The sequence below is a fragment of the Stegostoma tigrinum genome, unplaced genomic scaffold (genome assembly GCF_030684315.1).
Source record: "Stegostoma tigrinum isolate sSteTig4 unplaced genomic scaffold, sSteTig4.hap1 scaffold_169, whole genome shotgun sequence".
In the NCBI taxonomy this organism is placed as follows: domain Eukaryota; kingdom Metazoa; phylum Chordata; class Chondrichthyes; order Orectolobiformes; family Stegostomatidae; genus Stegostoma; species Stegostoma tigrinum.
Window position 1 is genome coordinate 612,868 of NW_026728110.1, and position 16,838 is coordinate 629,705.

Sequence of the window (16,838 nt, forward strand, 5' to 3'; positions counted from 1 at the left end):
TTTGGAGGAAGTTTGCAGAGTTGTTTGGAGGAAGTTTGCAGTGACGTTTGGAGGAAGTTTGCAGTGAAGTTTGGAGGAAGTTATAGTGAAGTTTGGATTAAGTTTGCAGTGAAGATTGGAGGAAATTTACACTGAGTTTTGGCGGAAGCTTTGGTGAAGTTTGGAGCAAGTTTAAAGTGAGGTTTGGTGGAAGTTTACAGTGAAGTTTGAGGAAGGTTTGTAGTGAGGTTTGTAGGAATTTTGCAGTGAGGTTTAGAGGAATTTTGCAGTGAAGTTTGGAGGAGGTTTACTGTGAAGTTTTGAGGAAGTTTGCAGTGACGTTTGGAGGAATTTTACAGTGCCTTTTAGAGGAAGTTTGCAGTTGACGTTTTGAGCAAGTTTCCAGTGAAGTTTGGAGGAAGTTTGCAGTGAGGTTTGCAGGAGGTTTACAGTGAAGTTTGGAGGAAGTTGGCAGTGAAGTTTGGAGCAAGTTTACAGTGAAGTTTGGAGGAAGTTTGCAGTGAGGTTTGCAGGAGGTTTACAGTGAAGTTTTGAGGAGGTTTTAGTGAAGTTTGAAGGAAGTTTGCAGTGAAGTTTGGAGGACGTTTTCAGTGAAGTTTGGAGGAAGTTGGCAGTGAAGTTTGGAGCAAGTTTACAGTGAAATTTGGAGCGAATTTTAGTGAAGTTTGGAGGACGTTTACAGTGAGGTTAGGATGAAGTTTCCAGTGAAGTTTGGAGGACGTTTACAGTGAAGTTTGTAGGAAGTTTGCAGTGAGGTTTGGAGGAAGTTTGCAGTGAAGTTTGGAGGAAGTTTGCAGTGAAGTTTGGAGGACGTTTGCAGTGAAGTTTATTGGAAGTTTACAGTGAAGTTTGGAGGAAGTTTGCAGTGAAGTTTGGAGGAAGTTTGCAGTGAGTTTGCAGGAGGTTTACAGTGAAGTTTGGAGGAAGTTTGCAGTGAAGTTTGGAGGACGTTTACAGTGAAGTTTAGAGAAAGTTTGCAGTGAGGTTTGGAGGAAGTTTGCTGTGAAGTTTGGAGGAAGTTTGCAGTGAGTTTTGCAGGAGGTTTACAGTGAAGTTTGGAGGACGTTTGCAGTGAAGTTTGGAGGAAGTTTACAGTGAAGTTTGGAGGAAGTTTGCAGTGAGGTTTGGAGGAAGTTGGCAGTGAAGTTTGGAGGAAATTTACAGTGAGGTTTGGAGGAAGTTTGCAGTGAAGTTTGGAGGAAGTTTACAGTAAAGTTTGGAGGAGGTTTACAGTGAGGTTCGTAGGAAGTTTGCAGTGAAGTTTATAGGAAGTTTACAGTGAAGTTTGGAGGAAGTTTGCCTTGAATTTTGGAGGAAGGTTGCAGTGAGGTTTGCAGGAGGTTTACGTGAAGTTTGGAGGAAGTTTGCAGTGAAGTTTGGAGGACGTTTACAGTGAAGTTTGGAGGAAGTTTGCAGTGAAGTTTGGAGGGAGTTTGCAGTGAAGTTTGGAGGACGTTTACAGTGAAGTTTAGAGAAAGTTTGCAGTGAGGTTTGGAGGAAGTTTGCTGTGAAGTTTGGAGGAAGCTTGCAGTGAGGTTTGCAGGAGGTTTACAGTGAAGTTTGGAGGAACCTTGCAGTGAAGTTTGGAGGAAGTTTACAGTGAAGTTTGGAGGAAGTTTGCAGTGAGGTTTGGAGGAAGTTGGCAGTGAAGTTTGGAGGAAATTTACAGTGAGGTTTGGAGGAAGTTTGCACGAAGTTTATAGGAAGTTTACAGTGAAGTTTGGAGAAAGTTTGCTTTGAAGTTTGGAGGAAGTTTGCAGTGAGGTTTGCAGGAGGTTTACGTGAAGTTTGGAGGAAGTTTGCAGTGAAGTTTGGAGGACGTTTACAGTGAAGTTTGGAGGAAGTTTGCAGTGAAGTTTGGAGGACGTTTGCAGTGAGGTTTGCAGGAGGTTCACAGTGAAGTTTGGAGGATGTTTGCAGTGAGGTTTGGAGGAAGTTGGCATTGAAGTTTGGATGAAATTTACAATGAGGTTTGGAGGAAGTTTGCAGTGAAGTTTGGAGGAAGTTTACAGTGAAGTTTGGAGGAAGCTTTGGTGATTTTTTGAGGAAGTTTACAGTTAAGTTTGGAGGAAGTTTGCAGTGAGGTTTGGAGGAAGTTTACTGTGAAGTTCGGAGGAAGTTTTAGTGAAGTTTCGAGGAAGTTTACGGTGAAGTTTGGAGGACGTTTGCTCTGAAGTTTGGAGGAAGGTTTAGTGAAGTTTGGTGGAAGGTTTAGTGAAGTTTCGAGGAAGTTTGCAGTGAAGTTTGGAGGAAGTTTATAGTGAAGTTTGGAGGAAGTTTGCACTGAAGTTTGGAGTAAGTTTGTAGTGAAGTTTGGGGGAAGTTTTAGTGAAGTTTGGAGGAAGTTTACAGTGAGGTTTGGAGGAAGTTTGCAGTGAGGTTTGGAGGAAGTTTTCAGTGAGGTTTGGAGGAAGTTTGCAGTGAAGTTTGAAGGTAATTTTAGTGACGTTTGGAGGAAGTTTACAGTGAATTTTGGAGGAAGTTTGCAGTGAGGTTTGGAGGACCGTTACAGTGAAGTTTGGAGGAAGTTTGCAGTGAAGTTTTGAGGAAGTTTGCAGTGAAGTTTGGAGGAAGTTTGCAGTGAGTTTGGAGGAAGTTTGCAGTGAAGTTTGGAGGAAGTTTGCAGTGAGTTTGTAGGAGGTTTACAGTGAAGTTTGGAGGAAGTTTGCAGTGAAGTTTGGAGGACGTTTACAGTGAAGTTTAGAGAAAGTTTGCAGTGAGGTTTGGAGGAAGTTTGCTGTGAAGTTTGGAGGAAGTTTGCAGTGAGGTTTGCAGGAGGTTTACAGTGTAGTTTGGAGGACGTTTGCAGTGAAGTTTGGAGGAAGTTTACAGTGAAGTTTGGAGGAAGTTTGCAGTGTGGTTTGGAGGAAGTTGGCAGTGAAGTTTGGAGTAAATTTACAGTGAGGTTTGGAGGAAGTTTGCAGTGAAGTTTGGAGGAAGTTTACAGTAAAGTTTGGAGGAGGTTTACAGTGAGGTTCGTAGGAAGTTTGCAGTGAAGTTTATAGGAAGTTTACAGTGAAGTTTGGAGGAAGTTTGCTTTGAAGTTTGGAGGAAGGTTGCAGTGAGGTTTGCAGGAGGTTTACGTGAAGTTTGGAGGAAGTTTGCAGTGAAGTTTGGAGGACGTTTACAGTGAAGTTTGGAGGAAGTTTGCAGTGAAGTTTGGAGGGAGTTTGCAGTGAAGTTTGGAGGACGTTTACAGTGAAGTTTAGAGAAAGTTTGCAGTGAGGTTTGGAGGAAGTTTGCTGTGAAGTTTGGAGGAAGCTTGCAGTGAGGTTTGCAGGAGGTTTACAGTGAAGTTTGGAGGAAGCTTGCAGTGAAGTTTGGAGGAAGTTTACAGTGAAGTTTGGAGGAAGTTTGCAGTGAGGTTTGGAGGAAGTTGGCAGTGAAGTTTGGAGGAAATTTACAGTGAGGTTTGGAGGAAGTTTGCACGAAGTTTATAGGAAGTTTACAGTGAAGTTTGGAGGAAGTTTGCTTTGAAGTTTGGAGGAAGTTTGCAGTGAGGTTTGCAGGAGGTTTACGTGAAGTTTGGAGGAAGTTTGCAGTGAAGTTTGGAGGACGTTTACAGTGAAGTTTGGAGGAAGTTTGCAGTGAAGTTTGGAGGACATTTGCAGTGAGGTTTGCAGGAGGTTCACAGTGAAGTTTGGAGGATGTTTGCAGTGAGGTTTGGAGGAAGTTGGCATTGAAGTTTGGATGAAATTTACAATGAGGTTTGGAGGAAGTTTGCAGTGAAGTTTGGAGGAAGTTTACAGTGAAGTTTGGAGGAAGCTTTTGTGATTTTTTGAGGAAGTTTACAGTTGAGTTTGGAGGAAGTTTGCAGTGAGGTTTGGAGGAAGTTTACAGGGAAGTTCGGAGGAAGTTTTAGTGAAGTTTCGAGCAAGTTTACGGTGAAGTTTGGAGGACGTTTGCACTGAAGTTTGGAGGAAGGTTTAGTGAAGTTTGGTGGAAGGTTTAGTGAAGTTTCTAGGAAGTTTGCAGTGAAGTTTGGAGGAAGTTTATAGTGAGGTTTGCAGGAGGTTTACAGTGAAGTTTTGAGGAGGTTTTAGTGAAGTTTGAAGGAAGTTTGCAGTGAAGTTTGGAGGGCGTTTACAGTGAATTTTGGAGGAAGTTGGCAGTGAAGTTTGGAGCAAGTTTACAGTGAAATTTGGAGCAAATTTTGGTGAAGTTTGGAGGACGTTTACAGTGAGGTTTGGATGAAGTTTCCAGTGAAGTTTGGAGGACGTTTACAGTGAAGTTTGTAGGAAGTTTGCAGGGAGGTTTGGAGGAAGTTTGCAGTGAAGTTTGGAGGAAGTTTGCAGTGAAGTTTGGAGGAAGTTTGCAGTGAAGTTTATTGGAAGTTTACAGTGAAGTTTGGAGGAAGTTTGCAGTGAAGTTTGGAGGATGTTTGCAGTGAGTTTGCAGGAGGTTTACAGTGAAGTTTGGAGGAAGTTTGCAGTGAAGTTTGGAGGAAGTTTGCAGTGAGTTTGCAGGAGGTTTACAGTGAAGTTTGGAGGAAGTTTGCAGTGAAGTTTGGAGGACGTTTACAGTGAAGTTCAGAGAAAGTTTGCAGTGAGGTTTGGAGGAAGTTTGCTGTGAAGTTTGGAGGAAGTTTGCAGTGAGGTTTGCAGGAGGTTTACAGTGAAGTTTGGAGGACGTTTGCAGTGAAGTTTGGAGGAAGTTTACAGTGAAGTTTGGAGGAAGTTTGCCGTGAGGTTTGGAGGAAGTTTGCAGTGAAGTTTGGAGGAAATTTACAGTAAAGTTTGGAGGAGGTTTACAGTGAGGTTCGTAGGAAGTTTGCAGTGAAGTTTATAGGAAGTTTACAGTGAAGTTTGGAGGAAGTTTGCTTTGAAGTTTGGAGGAAGGTTGCAGTGAGGTTTGCAGGAGGTTTACGTGAAGTTTGGAGGAAGTTTGCAGTGAAGTTTGGTGGACGTTTACAGTGAAGTTTGGAGGAAGTTTGCAGTGAAGTTTGGAGGAAGTTTGCAGTGAAGTTTGGAGGACGTTTACAGTGAAGTTTAGAGAAAGTTTGCAGTGAGGTTTGGACGAAGTTTGCTGTGAAGTTTGGAGGAAGCTTGCAGTGAGGTTTGCAGGAGGTTTACAGTGAAGTTTGGAGGAAGCTTGCAGTGAAGTTTGGAGGAAGTTTGCAGTGAGGTTTGGAGGAAGTTGGCAGTGAAGTTTGGAGGAAATTTACAGTGAGGTTTGGAGGACGTTTGCAGTAAAGTTTGGAGGAGGTTTACAGTGAGGTTTGTAGGAAGTTTGCAGCGAAGTTTATAGGAAGTTTACAGTGAGGTTTGGAGGAAGTTTGCTGTGAAGTTTGGAGGAAGTTTGCAGTGAGGTTTGCAGGAGGTTTACGTGAAGTTTGGAGGAAGTTTGCAGTGAAGTTTGGAGGACGTTTACAGTGAAGTTTGGAGGAATTTTGCAGTGAAGTTTGGAGGACGTTTGCAGTGAGGTTTGCAGGAGGTTTACAGTCAAGTTTGGAGGATGTTTGCAGTGAGGTTTGGAGGAAGTTGGCATTGAAGTTTGGATGAAATTTACAGTGAGGTTTGGAGGAAGTTTGCAGTGAAGTTTGGAGGAAGTTTACAGTGAAGTTTGGAGGAAGCTTTTGTGATTTTTTGAGGAAGTTTACAGTTAAGTTTGGAGGAAGTTTGCAGTGAGGTTTGGAGGAAGTTTACAGTGAAGTTCGGAGGAAGTTTTAGTGAAGTTTAGAGGAAGTTTACGGTGAAGTTTGGAGTACGTTTGCACTGAAGTTTGGAGGAAGGTTTAGTGAAGGTTGGTGGAAGGTTTAGTGAAGTTTCGAGGAAGTTTGCAGTGAAGTTTGGAGGAAGTTTATAGTGAAGTTTGGAGGAAGTTTGCACTGAAGTTTGGAGTAAGTTTATAGTGAAGTTTGGGGGAAGTTTTAGTGAAGTTTGGAGGAAGTTTACAGTGAGGTTTGGAGGAAGTTTACAGTGAAGTTTGGTCGATATTTACAGTGAAGTTTGGAGGAAGTTTGCAGTGAGGTTTGGAGGAAGTTTGTCGTGAAGTTTGGAGGAAGTTTACACTGACGTTTGGAGGAAGTTTGCAGTGAAGTTTGGAGGATGTTTGCAGTGAAGTTTGGAGAATGTTTGCAGTGAAGTTTGGAGGAAGTTTACAGTGAAGTTTGTACGAAGTTTACTGTAAAGTTTGTAGGAGGTTTACAGTGAAGTTTGTAGGAAGTTTACAGTGAGGTTTGGAGGAAGTTTGCAGAGTTGTTTGGAGGAAGTTTGCAGTGACGTTTGGAGGAAGTTTGCAGTGAAGTTTGGAGGATGTTTGCAGTGAAGTTTGGAGAAAGGTTTAGTGAAGTTTGGTGGAAGTTTGCAGTGAAGTTTGGAGGACGTTTGCAGTGAAGTTTGGAAAAGTTTTCAGTGAGGTTTGGAGGAAGTTTGCAATGAAGTTTGGAGGACGTTTACACAGACGTTTGGTGGAGGTTTGCAGTGAAGTTTGGAGGAAGTTTGCAGTGAAGATTGGAGGAAGTTTGCAGTGAGGTTTGCCAGAAGTTTGCAGTGAAGTTTGGAGGAAGTTTACACTGAAGTTTGGAGGAGGTTTTAGTGAAGTTTGGAGGATGTTTGCAGTGAAGTTTGGAGGAAGTTTACATTGAAGTTTATAGGAAGTTTACAGTGAAGTTTGGAGGAAGTTTGCTTTGAAGTTTGGAGGAAGTTTGCAGTGAAGTTTGGAGGACGTTTACAGTGAAGTTTGGAGGAAGTTTGCAGTGAAGTTTGGAGGACGTTTGCAGTGAGGTTTGCAGGAGGTTTACAGTGAAGTTTTGAGGAGGTTTTAGTGAAGTTTGAAGGAAGTTTGCAGTGAAGTTTGGAGGACGTTTTCAGTGAAGTTTGGAGGAAGTTGGCAGTGAAGTTTGGAGGAAGTTGGCAGTGAAGTTTGGAGCAAGTTTACAGTGAAATTTGGAGCGAATTTTAGTGAAGTTTGGAGGACGTTTACAGTGAGGTTAGGATGAAGTTTCCAGTGAAGTTTGGAGGACGTTTACAGTGAAGTTTGTAGGAAGTTTGCAGTGAGGTTTGGAGGAAGTTTGCAGTGAAGTTTGGAGGAAGTTTGCAGTGAAGTTTGGAGGACGTTTGCAGTGAAGTTTATTGGAAGTTTACAGTGAAGTTTGGAGGACGTTTGCAGTGAAGTTTGGAGGAAGTTTGCAGTGAGTTTGCAGGAGGTTTACAGTGAAGTTTGGAGGAAGTTTGCAGTGAAGTTTGGAGGACGTTTACAGTGAAGTTTAGAGAATGTTTGCAGTGAGGTTTAGAGGAAGTTTGCTGTGAAGTTTGGAGGAAGTTTGCAGTGAGGTTTGCAGGAGGTTTACAGTGAAGTTTGGAGGACGTTTGCAGTGAAGTTTGGAGGAAGTTTACAGTGAAGTTTGGAGGAAGTTTGCAGTGAGGTTTGCAGGAGGTTTACAGTGAAGTTTGGAGGAAGCTTGCAGTGAAGTTTGGAGGAAGTTTGCAGTGAGGTTTGGAGGAAGTTGGCAGTGAAGTTTGGAGGAAATTTACAGTGAGGTTTGGAGGACGTTTGCAGTAAAGTTTGGAGGAGGTTTACAGTGAGGTTTGTAGGAAGTTTGCAGCGAAGTTTATAGGAAGTTTACAGTGAAGTTTGGAGGAAGTTTGCTTTGAAGTTTGGAGGAAGTTTGCAGTGAGGTTTGCAGGAGGTTTACGTGAAGTTTGGAGGAAGTTTGCAGTGAAGTTTGGAGGAAGTTTGCAGTGAAGTTTGGAGGACGTTTACAGTGAAGTTTGGAGGAATTTTGCAGTGAAGTTTGGAGGACGTTTGCAGTGAGGTTTGCAGGAGGTTTACAGTCAAGTTTGGAGGAAGTTTACACTGAAGTTTGGAGGAAGTTTGCAGTGAAGTTTGGAGGACGTTTACAGTGAAGTTTGGAGGAATTTTGCAGTGAAGTTTGGAGGACGTTTGCAGTGAGGTTTGCAGGAGGTTTACAGTCAAGTTTGGAGGATGTTTGCAGTGAGGTTTGGAGGAAGTTGGCATTGAAGTTTGGATGAAATTTACAGTGAGGTTTGGAGGAAGTTTGCAGTGAAGTTTGGAGGAAGTTTACAGTGAAGTTTGGAGGAAGCTTTTGTGATTTTTTGAGGAAGTTTACAGTTAAGTTTGGAGGAAGTTTGCAGTGAGGTTTGGAGGAAGTTTACAGTGAAGTTCGGAGGAAGTTTTAGTGAAGTTTAGAGGAAGTTTACGGTGAAGTTTGGAGTACGTTTGCACTGAAGTTTGGAGGAAGGTTTAGTGAAGGTTGGTGGAAGGTTTAGTGAAGTTTCGAGGAAGTTTGCAGTGAAGTTTGGAGGAAGTTTATAGTGAAGTTTGGAGGAAGTTTGCACTGAAGTTTGGAGTAAGTTTATAGTGAAGTTTGGGGGAAGTTTTAGTGAAGTTTGGAGGAAGTTTACAGTGAGGTTTGGAGGAAGTTTACAGTGAAGTTTGGTCGATATTTACAGTGAAGTTTGGAGGAAGTTTGCAGTGAGGTTTGGAGGAAGTTTGTCGTGAAGTTTGGAGGAAGTTTACACTGACGTTTGGAGGAAGTTTGCAGTGAAGTTTGGAGGATGTTTGCAGTGAAGTTTGGAGAATGTTTGCAGTGAAGTTTGGAGGATGTTTACAGTGACGTTTGTACGAAGTTTACTGTAAAGTTTGTAGGAGGTTTACAGTGAAGTTTGTAGGAAGTTTACAGTGAGGTTTGGAGGAAGTTTGCAGAGTTGTTTGGAGGAAGTTTGCAGTGACGTTTGGAGGAAGTTTGCAGTGAAGTTTGGAGGATGTTTGCAGTGAAGTTTGGAGAAAGGTTTAGTGAAGTTTGGTGGAAGTTTGCAGTGAAGTTTGGAGGACGTTTGCAGTGAAGTTTGGAAAAGTTTTCAGTGAGGTTTGGAGGAAGTTTGCAATGAAGTTTGGAGGACGTTTACACAGAAGTTTGGTGGAGGTTTGCAGTGAAGTTTGGAGGAAGTTTGCAGTGAAGATTGGAGGAAGTTTGCAGTGAGGTTTGCCAGAAGTTTGCAGTGAAGTTTGGAGGAAGTTTACACTGAAGTTTGGAGGAGGTTTTAGTGAAGTTTGGAGGATGTTTGCAGTGAAGTTTGGAGGATGTTTGCAGTGAAGTTTGGAGAATGTTTGCAGTGAAGTTTGGAGGATGTTTACAGTGAGGTTTGGAGGAAGTTTACAGTGAAGTTTGGTCGATATTTACAGTGAAGTTTGGAGGAAGTTTGCAGTGAGGTTTGGAGGAAGTTTGTCGTGAAGTTTGGAGGAAGTTTACACTGACGTTTGGAGGAAGTTTGCAGTGAAGTTTGGAGGATGTTTGCAGTGAAGTTTGGAGAATGTTTGCAGTGAAATTTGGAGGATGTTTACAGTGACGTTTGTACGAAGTTTACTGTAAAGTTTGTAGGAGGTTTACAGTGAAGTTTGTAGGAAGTTTACAGTGAGGTTTGGAGGAAGTTTGCAGAGTTGTTTGGAGGAAGTTTGCAGTGACGTTTGGAGGAAGTTTGCAGTGAAGTTTGGAGGATGTTTGCAGTGAAGTTTGGAGAAAGGTTTAGTGAAGTTTGGTGGAAGTTTGCAGTGAAGTTTGGAGGACGTTTACACAGAAGTTTGGTGGAGGTTTGCAGTGAAGTTTGGAAAAGTTTTCAGTGAGGTTTGGAGGAAGTTTGCAATGAAGTTTGGAGGACGTTTACACAGAAGTTTGGTGGAGGTTTGCAGTGAAGTTTGGAGGAAGTTTGCAGTGAAGATTGGAGGAAGTTTGCAGTGAGGTTTGCCAGAAGTTTGCAGTGAAGTTTGGAGGAAGTTTACACTGAAGTTTGGAGGAGGTTTTAGTGAAGTTTGGAGGATGTTTGCAGTGAAGTTTGGAGGAAGTTTACATTGAAGTTTGTAGGAAGTTTACAGTGAAGATTGGAGGAAGTTTGCAGTGAATTTTGGAGGAAATTTACAGTGTGTTTGGAGGATGTTTGCAGGTAAGTTTGGAGGAAGTTTACAGTGACGTTTGGAGGAAGTTTGCAGTGAAGTTTGGAGGAAGTTTTAGTGAAGTTTGGATTAAGTTTGCAGTGAAGATTGGAGGAAATTTACACTGAGTTTTGGCGGAAGCTTTGGTGAAGTTTGGAGCAAGTTTAAAGTGAGGTTTGGTGGAAGTTTACAGTGAAGTTTGAGGGAGGTTTGTAGTGAGGTTTGTAGGAAGTTTGCAGTGAGGTTTAGAGGAATTTTGCAGTGAAGTTTGGAGGAGGTTTACAGTGAAGTTTTGAGGAAGTTTGCAGTGACGTTTGGAGGAATTTTACAGTGCCTTTTAGAGGAAGTTTGCAGTTGACGTTTTGAGCAAGTTTACAGTGAAGTTTGGAGGAAGTTTGCAGTGAGGTTTGCAGGAGGTTTACAGTGAAGTTTTGAGGAGGTTTTAGTGAAGTTTGAAGGAAGTTTGCAGTGAAGTTTGGAGGACGTTTTCAGTGAAGTTTGGAGGAAGTTGGCAGTGAAGTTTGGAGCAAGTTTACAGTGAAATTTGGAGGAAGTTGGCAGTGAAGTTTGGAGGAAATTTACAGTGAGGTTTGGAGGAAGTTTGCAGTGAAGTTTGGAGGAAGTTTACAGTAAAGTTTGGAGGAGGTTTACAGTGAGGTTCGTAGGAAGTTTGCAGTGAAGTTTATAGGAAGTTTACAGTGAAGTTTGGAGGAAGTTTGCCTTGAATTTTGGAGGAAGGTTGCAGTGAGGTTTGCAGGAGGTTTACGTGAAGTTTGGAGGAAGTTTGCAGTGAAGTTTGGAGGACGTTTACAGTGAAGTTTGGAGGAAGTTTGCAGTGAAGTTTGGAGGGAGTTTGCAGTGAAGTTTGGAGGACGTTTACAGTGAAGTTTAGAGAAAGTTTGCAGTGAGGTTTGGAGGAAGTTTGCTGTGAAGTTTGGAGGAAGCTTGCAGTGAGGTTTGCAGGAGGTTTACAGTGAAGTTTGGAGGAACCTTGCAGTGAAGTTTGGAGGAAGTTTACAGTGAAGTTTGGAGGAAGTTTGCAGTGAGGTTTGGAGGAAGTTGGCAGTGAAGTTTGGAGGAAATTTACAGTGAGGTTTGGAGGAAGTTTGCACGAAGTTTATAGGAAGTTTACAGTGAAGTTTGGAGGAAGTTTGCTTTGAAGTTTGGAGGAAGTTTGCAGTGAGGTTTGCAGGAGGTTTACGTGAAGTTTGGAGGAAGTTTGCACTGAAGTTTGGAGGACGTTTACAGTGAAGTTTGGAGGAAGTTTGCAGTGAAGTTTGGAGGACGTTTGCAGTGAGGTTTGCAGGAGGTTCACAGTGAAGTTTGGAGGATGTTTGCAGTGAGGTTTGGAGGAAGTTGGCATTGAAGTTTGGATGAAATTTACAATGAGGTTTGGAGGAAGTTTGCAGTGAAGTTTGGAGGAAGTTTACAGTGAAGTTTGGAGGAAGTTTGCACTGAAGTTTGGAGTAAGTTTATAGTGAAGTTTGGGGGAAGTTTTAGTGAAGTTTGGAGGAAGTTTACAGTGAGGTTTGGAGGAAGTTTACAGTGACGTTTGGAGGAAGTTTGCTGTGAAGTTTGGAGGACGTTTGCAGTGAGGTTTGGAGGAAGTTTTCAGTGAAGTTTGGAGGAAGTTTGCAGTGAAGTTTGAAGGTAATTTTCGTGACGTTTGGAGGAAGTTTGCAGTGAAGTTTTTAGGAAGTTTGCAGTGAGCTTTCGAGGAAGTTTGCAGTGACGTTTGGAGGAAGTGTACAGTGAAGTTTGTCGGAAGTTTGCAGTGTGGTTTGGAGGAAGTTTTCAGTGAGGTTTGGAGGAAGTTTGCAGTGAAGTTTGAAGGTAATTTTAGTGACGTTTGGAGAAAGTTTACAGTGAATTTTGGAGGAAGTTTGCTGTGAGGTTTGGAGGACGTTTACAGTGAAGTTTGGAGGACGTTTGCAGTGAAGTTTTGAGGAAGTTTACAGTGAAGTTTGGAGGGAAGCTTTAGTGAAGTTTGGATGAAGTTTACAGTGAGGTTTGGAGGAAGTTTGCAGTGATGTTTGGAGGAAGTTTCCAGTGAGTTTTGGAGGACGTTTTAGTGAAGTTTGAAGGAAGTTTGCAGTGAAGTTTGGACGAAGTTTGCAGTGAAGTTTGGAGGAAGTTTGCAGTGAAGTTTGGAGGAAGTTTGCAGTGAAGTTTGGAGGAAGTTTGCAGTGAAGTTTGGAGGAAGTTTGCAGTGACTTTCGGAGGAAGTCTACAATGAAGTTTGTGGGAACTTTACAGTGAAGTTTGGAGGAAGTTTGCAGTGAATTTTGTAGTAAGTTTGCAGTGAGGTTTGGAGGAAGTTTACAGTGAGGTTTGACGGAAGTTTTAGTCAAGTTTGGTGGAAGTTTACAGTGAGGTTTGGAGGAGGTTGACAGTGAAGTTTAGAGGAAGTTTGCAGTGAGGTTTGAGGAAATTTGCAGTTACGTTTGTACGAAGTTTTAGTGAAGTTTGGACCAAGTTTGCACCGAAGTTTGGAGGATGTTTTAGTGAAGTTTGGAGGAAGTTTGCAGTGAAGTTTTGAGGAAGTTTACAGTGAATTTTGGAGGACGTTTACAGTGAAGTTTGGAGGAGGTTTGCAGTGACGTTTGGAGGAAGTTTCCCTCCCTTGCTTTGAGGGGGAAGCCGGCTGGGTGCTGGGGCGGGGAGCTGGCTGGGTGCTTTGAGGGGTGAGCTGGCTGGGTGCTGGGTCGGGGGGAGCTGTCTGGGTGCCGGGTGGAGCGGAGCTGGCTGGTTGCTGGTGCGGGAGCGGGCTGGGTGCCGGGTCGGGGGGGAGCTGGCTGTGTGCTGGTGGGGGAGCTGGCTGGGTGCTGGGTGGTGTGGGAGCTGTCTGGCTGCTGTGGGGGAAGCTGGCTGGGTGCTGTGTCGGGGGAGCTGGCTGGGTGCTGGGTGGGGAAGCTGGCTGGGTGCTTTGAGGGGTGAGCTGGCTGGGTGCTTTGGCGGGGCAGCTGGCTGGGTGCTTTTGTTGGGGAGCTGGCTGGGTGCTGGGGGAGAGCTGGCTTGGTGCTGGAGGGGGGAGCAAGCTGTGTGCTTTGTTGGGGGAACTGGCTGGGTGCTTTGAGTGGGGAGCTGGCTGACTGCTTTTGGGGGGCAGCTGGCTGGGTGCTTTGGGTGGGGAGCTGGCTGGGTGCTGCGGGGGGGGAAGCTGGCTGGGTGGGAGGGGAGCTGGCTGGGTGCTTTGCAGGGGGGAGCTGGCTGGGTGCTTTAGCGGGGAGCTGTCTGGGTGCTTTGTGGGGGGGGAGCAGGCTGGGTGCTGGGTGAGGGGGGAGCTGGCTGGGTGCTTTGGGGGGTAGCTGTTTGGGTGCTGAGCGGGAGCTGGCTGGGTGCTGGGGGGGAGCTGGCTGGGTGCTGGGTGGGGAGCTGGCTGGGTGCCGGGTTGGGGGGAGCTGGCTGGGTGCTGGATGGGGGGGGAGCTGGCTGGGTGCTGGGTGTGGGGGGAGCTGGCTGGGTGCTGGGTTGGCGGGGAGCTGGCTGGGGGGGAACTGGCTGGGTGCTGGGTTGGGGGGAAGCTGGCTGGGTGCTGGGACGGAGCTGGCTGTGTGCTGGGGGGGTGAGCTGGCTGGGTGCTGGGTGGGGGAGAGCTGGCTGGGTGCTGGTGGGGAGCTGGCTGGGTGCTGGGCTGGGGAGCTGGCTGGGTGCTTGGGGGGAGCTGGCTGGGTGCTGGGTGGGTGGGAGCTGGCTGGGTGCTGGGGGGTGGGGGAGCTGGCTGGGTGCTGGGGGGAGCTGGCTGGGTGCTTTGAGGGGGGAGCTGTTTGGGTGCTGGATGTGGGGGGAGCTGGCTGGGTGCTGGGGGTGAGCTGGCTGGGTGCTGGTGGGGGAGCTGGCTGGGTGCTGGGGGGGAGGCTGGCTGGGTGCTGGGGGGTGAGCTGGCTGGGTGCTGGGGGGGAGCTGGCTGGGTGGGGGGGAGCTAGCTGGGTGCTGGGGGTGAGGTGGCTGGGTGCTGGATGGGGGGAGCTGGCTGGGTGCTTTGGGGGGGAGGTGGCTGGGTGCTGGGTGGGGGGGAGCTAGCTGGGTGCTGGGGGGGAGCTGGCTGGGTGAGGGGGGGAGCTGGCTGGGTGCTGGGGGGAGCTGGCTGGGTGAGGGGGGGAGCTGGCTGGGTGGGGGGGTATTTTGCTGGGTGCTGGGTGCGGGGGAGCTGGCTGTGTGCTGGGGGAGCTGGCTGGGTGCTGGGTGGGAGGGGAGCTGGCTGTGTGCTGGGGGGGAGCTGGCTGGGTGCTGGGTGGGGGGGGAGCTGGCTGGGTGCTGGGGGGGTGCTGGCTGGGCGCTGGGTGGGGGGGTATTTTGCTGGGTGCTGGGTGGGGGGGGAGCTGGCTGGGTGCTGGGTGGGGGGGTATTTTGCTGGGTGCTAGGTGGGAGGGAGCTGGCTGGGTGCTGGGTGGGGGGGGTATTTTGCTGGGTCCTGGGTGGGGGGGAGCTGGCTGGGTGCTGGGTCGGGGGGGAGCTGGCTGGGTGCTGGGTGGGGGGGGTATTTTGCTGGGTCCTGTGTGGGGGGGGTATTTTGCTGGGTGCTGGGTGGGGGGGTATTTTGCTGGGTGCTGGGTGGGGGGGGTATTTTGCTGGGTCCTGGGTGGGGGGGGGGTATTTTGCTGGGTGCTGGGTGGGGGGGGTATTTTGCTGGGTCCTGGGTGGGGGGGTATTTTGCTGGGTGCTGGGTGCGGGGGGGGAGCTGGCTGGGTGCTGGGTGGGGGGGGTATTTTGCTGGGTGCTGGGTGCGGGGGGGAGCTGGCTGGGTGCTGGGTGGGGGGGGGTATTTTGCTGGGTGCTGGGTGGGGGGGGTATTTTGCTGGGTCCTGGGTGGGGGGGTATTTTGCTGGGTGCTGGGTGCGGGGGGGAGCTGGCTGGGAGCTGGGTGGGGGGGGTATTTTGCTGGGTGCTGGGTGCGGGGGGGAGCTGGCTGGGTGCTGGGTGGGGGGGGTATTTTGCTGGGTGCTGGGTGGGGGGGGTATTTTGCTGGGTCCTGGGTGGGGGGGTATTTTGCTGGGTGCTGGGTGCGGGGGGGGAGCTGGCTGGGTGCTGGGTGGGGGGGTATTTTGCTGGGTGCTGGGTGGGGGGGGAGCTGGCTGGGTGCTGGGTGGGGGGGTATTTTGCTGGGTCCTGGGTGGGGGGGAGCTGGCTGGGTGCTGGGTGGGGGGTATTTTGCTGGGTCCTGGGTGGGGGGGAGCTGGCTGGGTGCTGGGTGGGGGGGTATTTTGCTGGGTCCTGGGTGGGGGGGAGCTGGCTGGGTGCTGGGTGGGGGGGTATTTTGCTGGGTGCTGGGAGGGGGGGTATTTTGCTGGGTGCTGGGTGGGGGGGGAGCTGGCTGGGTGCTGGGTGGGGGGGTATTTTGCTGGGTCCTGGGTGGGGGGGAGCTGGCTGGGTGCTGGGTGGGGGGGTATTTTGCTGGGTCCTGGGTGGGGGGGAGCTGGCTGGGTGCTGGGTGGGGGGGTATTTTGCTGGGTCCTGGGTGGGGGGGAGCTGGCTGGGTGCTGGGTGGGGGGGTATTTTGCTGGGTCCTGGGTGGGGGGGAGCTGGCTGGGTGCTGGGTGGGGGGTATTTTGCTGGGTCCTGGGTGGGGGGGGAGCTGGCTGGGTGCTGGGTGGGGGGGTATTTTGCTGGGTCCTGGGTGGGGGGGAGCTGGCTGGGTGCTGGGTGGGGGGGTATTTTGCTGGGTCCTGGGTGGGGGGGAGCTGGCTGGGTGCTGGGTGGGGGGTATTTTGCTGGGTCCTGGGTGGGGGGGAGCTGGCTGGGTGCTGGGTGGGGGGGTATTTTGCTGGGTGCTGGGTGGGGGGGGTATTTTGCTGGGTCCTGGGTGGGGGGGTATTTTGCTGGGTGCTGGGTGCGGGGGGGAGCTGGCTGGGTGCTGGGTGGGGGGGGTATTTTGCTGGGTCCTGGGTGGGGGGAGCTGGCTGGGTGCTGGGTGGGGGGGTATTTTGCTGGGTCCTGGGTGGGGGGGAGCTGGCTGGGTGCTGGGTGGGGGGGTATTTTGCTGGGTCCTGGGTGGGGGGGAGCTGGCTGGGTGCTGGGTGGGGGGGTATTTTGCTGGGTCCTGGGTGGGGGGGAGCTGGCTGGGTGCTGGGTGGGGGGGTATTTTGCTGGGTGCTGGGTGCGGGGGGGAGCTGGCTGGGTGCTGGGTGGGGGGGTATTTTGCTGGGTGCTGGGTGGGGGGGGAGCTGGCTGGGTGCTGGGTGGGGGGGTATTTTGCTGGGTCCTGGGTGGGGGGGAGCTGGCTGGGTGCTGGGTGGGGGGGTATTTTGCTGGGTGCTGGGGAGGGGGGGGGAGCTGCAACTTCTCTTTTCCAGAAAAACTTGTTTTTCTGTCTCTCCGCTGACACGTCGGGCTTCGGTGGGGGGGGGGTGCCACTGGCATAGCCAATGAGAGGCTGGCATCCTCCCCACGTGGCCTGCCGCCCGCGCCTGGGATTGGTGGGGACGGGGTAGGTGTCACTACAAGGCAGCGGGCGGGGGGATCGCAGCGCAGTTTGGCTCCAGCTCGACTTCGCGCAGCCAGCCCATGGGATCTTGCTGTTCCTCCCTTCGCTGCTGCAGCGCCGCGGCGGCTCTGGGCGGGTGGGCGCGGGTGCCCCGCCGCTGGGGGCATCAGGTGCCCCCCGACAGGAAGCCTCATGCCCCCCGGGGGGGGCAGTGACAGCAAAAGCCTGTTGTGGTCCCGCTACAACACCATGAAGAGGCTGGTGCAGGGTAGGTCCTGGGGGGGGTAAAGGAGTGTTGGGGGGTGGATGAAGGAGGGGGGGGGGGCGGTGGATGAAGGAGGGGGGGGGCGGTGGATGAAGGGGGGGGGGCGGTGGATGAAGGAGGTGGGGGGGGGTGGGTGAAGGAGGTGGGGGGGGCGGTGGGTGAAGGAGGTGGGGGGGGCGGTGGGTGAAGGAGGTTTGGGGGGGGGGCGGTGGGTGAAGGAGGTTGGGGGGGCGGTGGGTGAAGGAGGTTGGGGGGGCG

The 16,838-nt window shown here is 49.4% G+C and overlaps 1 protein-coding gene across 1 annotated transcript; it reads right to left on the reverse strand.

Moving 5' to 3' along the window:
- Positions 1-8,147: 8,147 nt before the first annotated feature.
- On the reverse strand, positions 8,148-16,509 carry LOC132207821 (uncharacterized). Its single transcript, XM_059643677.1, has 3 exons — positions 16,215-16,509; positions 12,519-13,846; positions 8,148-8,186 (listed from the first exon to the last, which is right to left on the reverse strand). The coding sequence occupies exons 1-3, from the start codon at positions 16,507-16,509 to the stop codon at positions 8,148-8,150; spliced, it is 1,662 nt and encodes a 553-aa protein (XP_059499660.1).
- Positions 16,510-16,838: the final 329 nt, after the last annotated feature.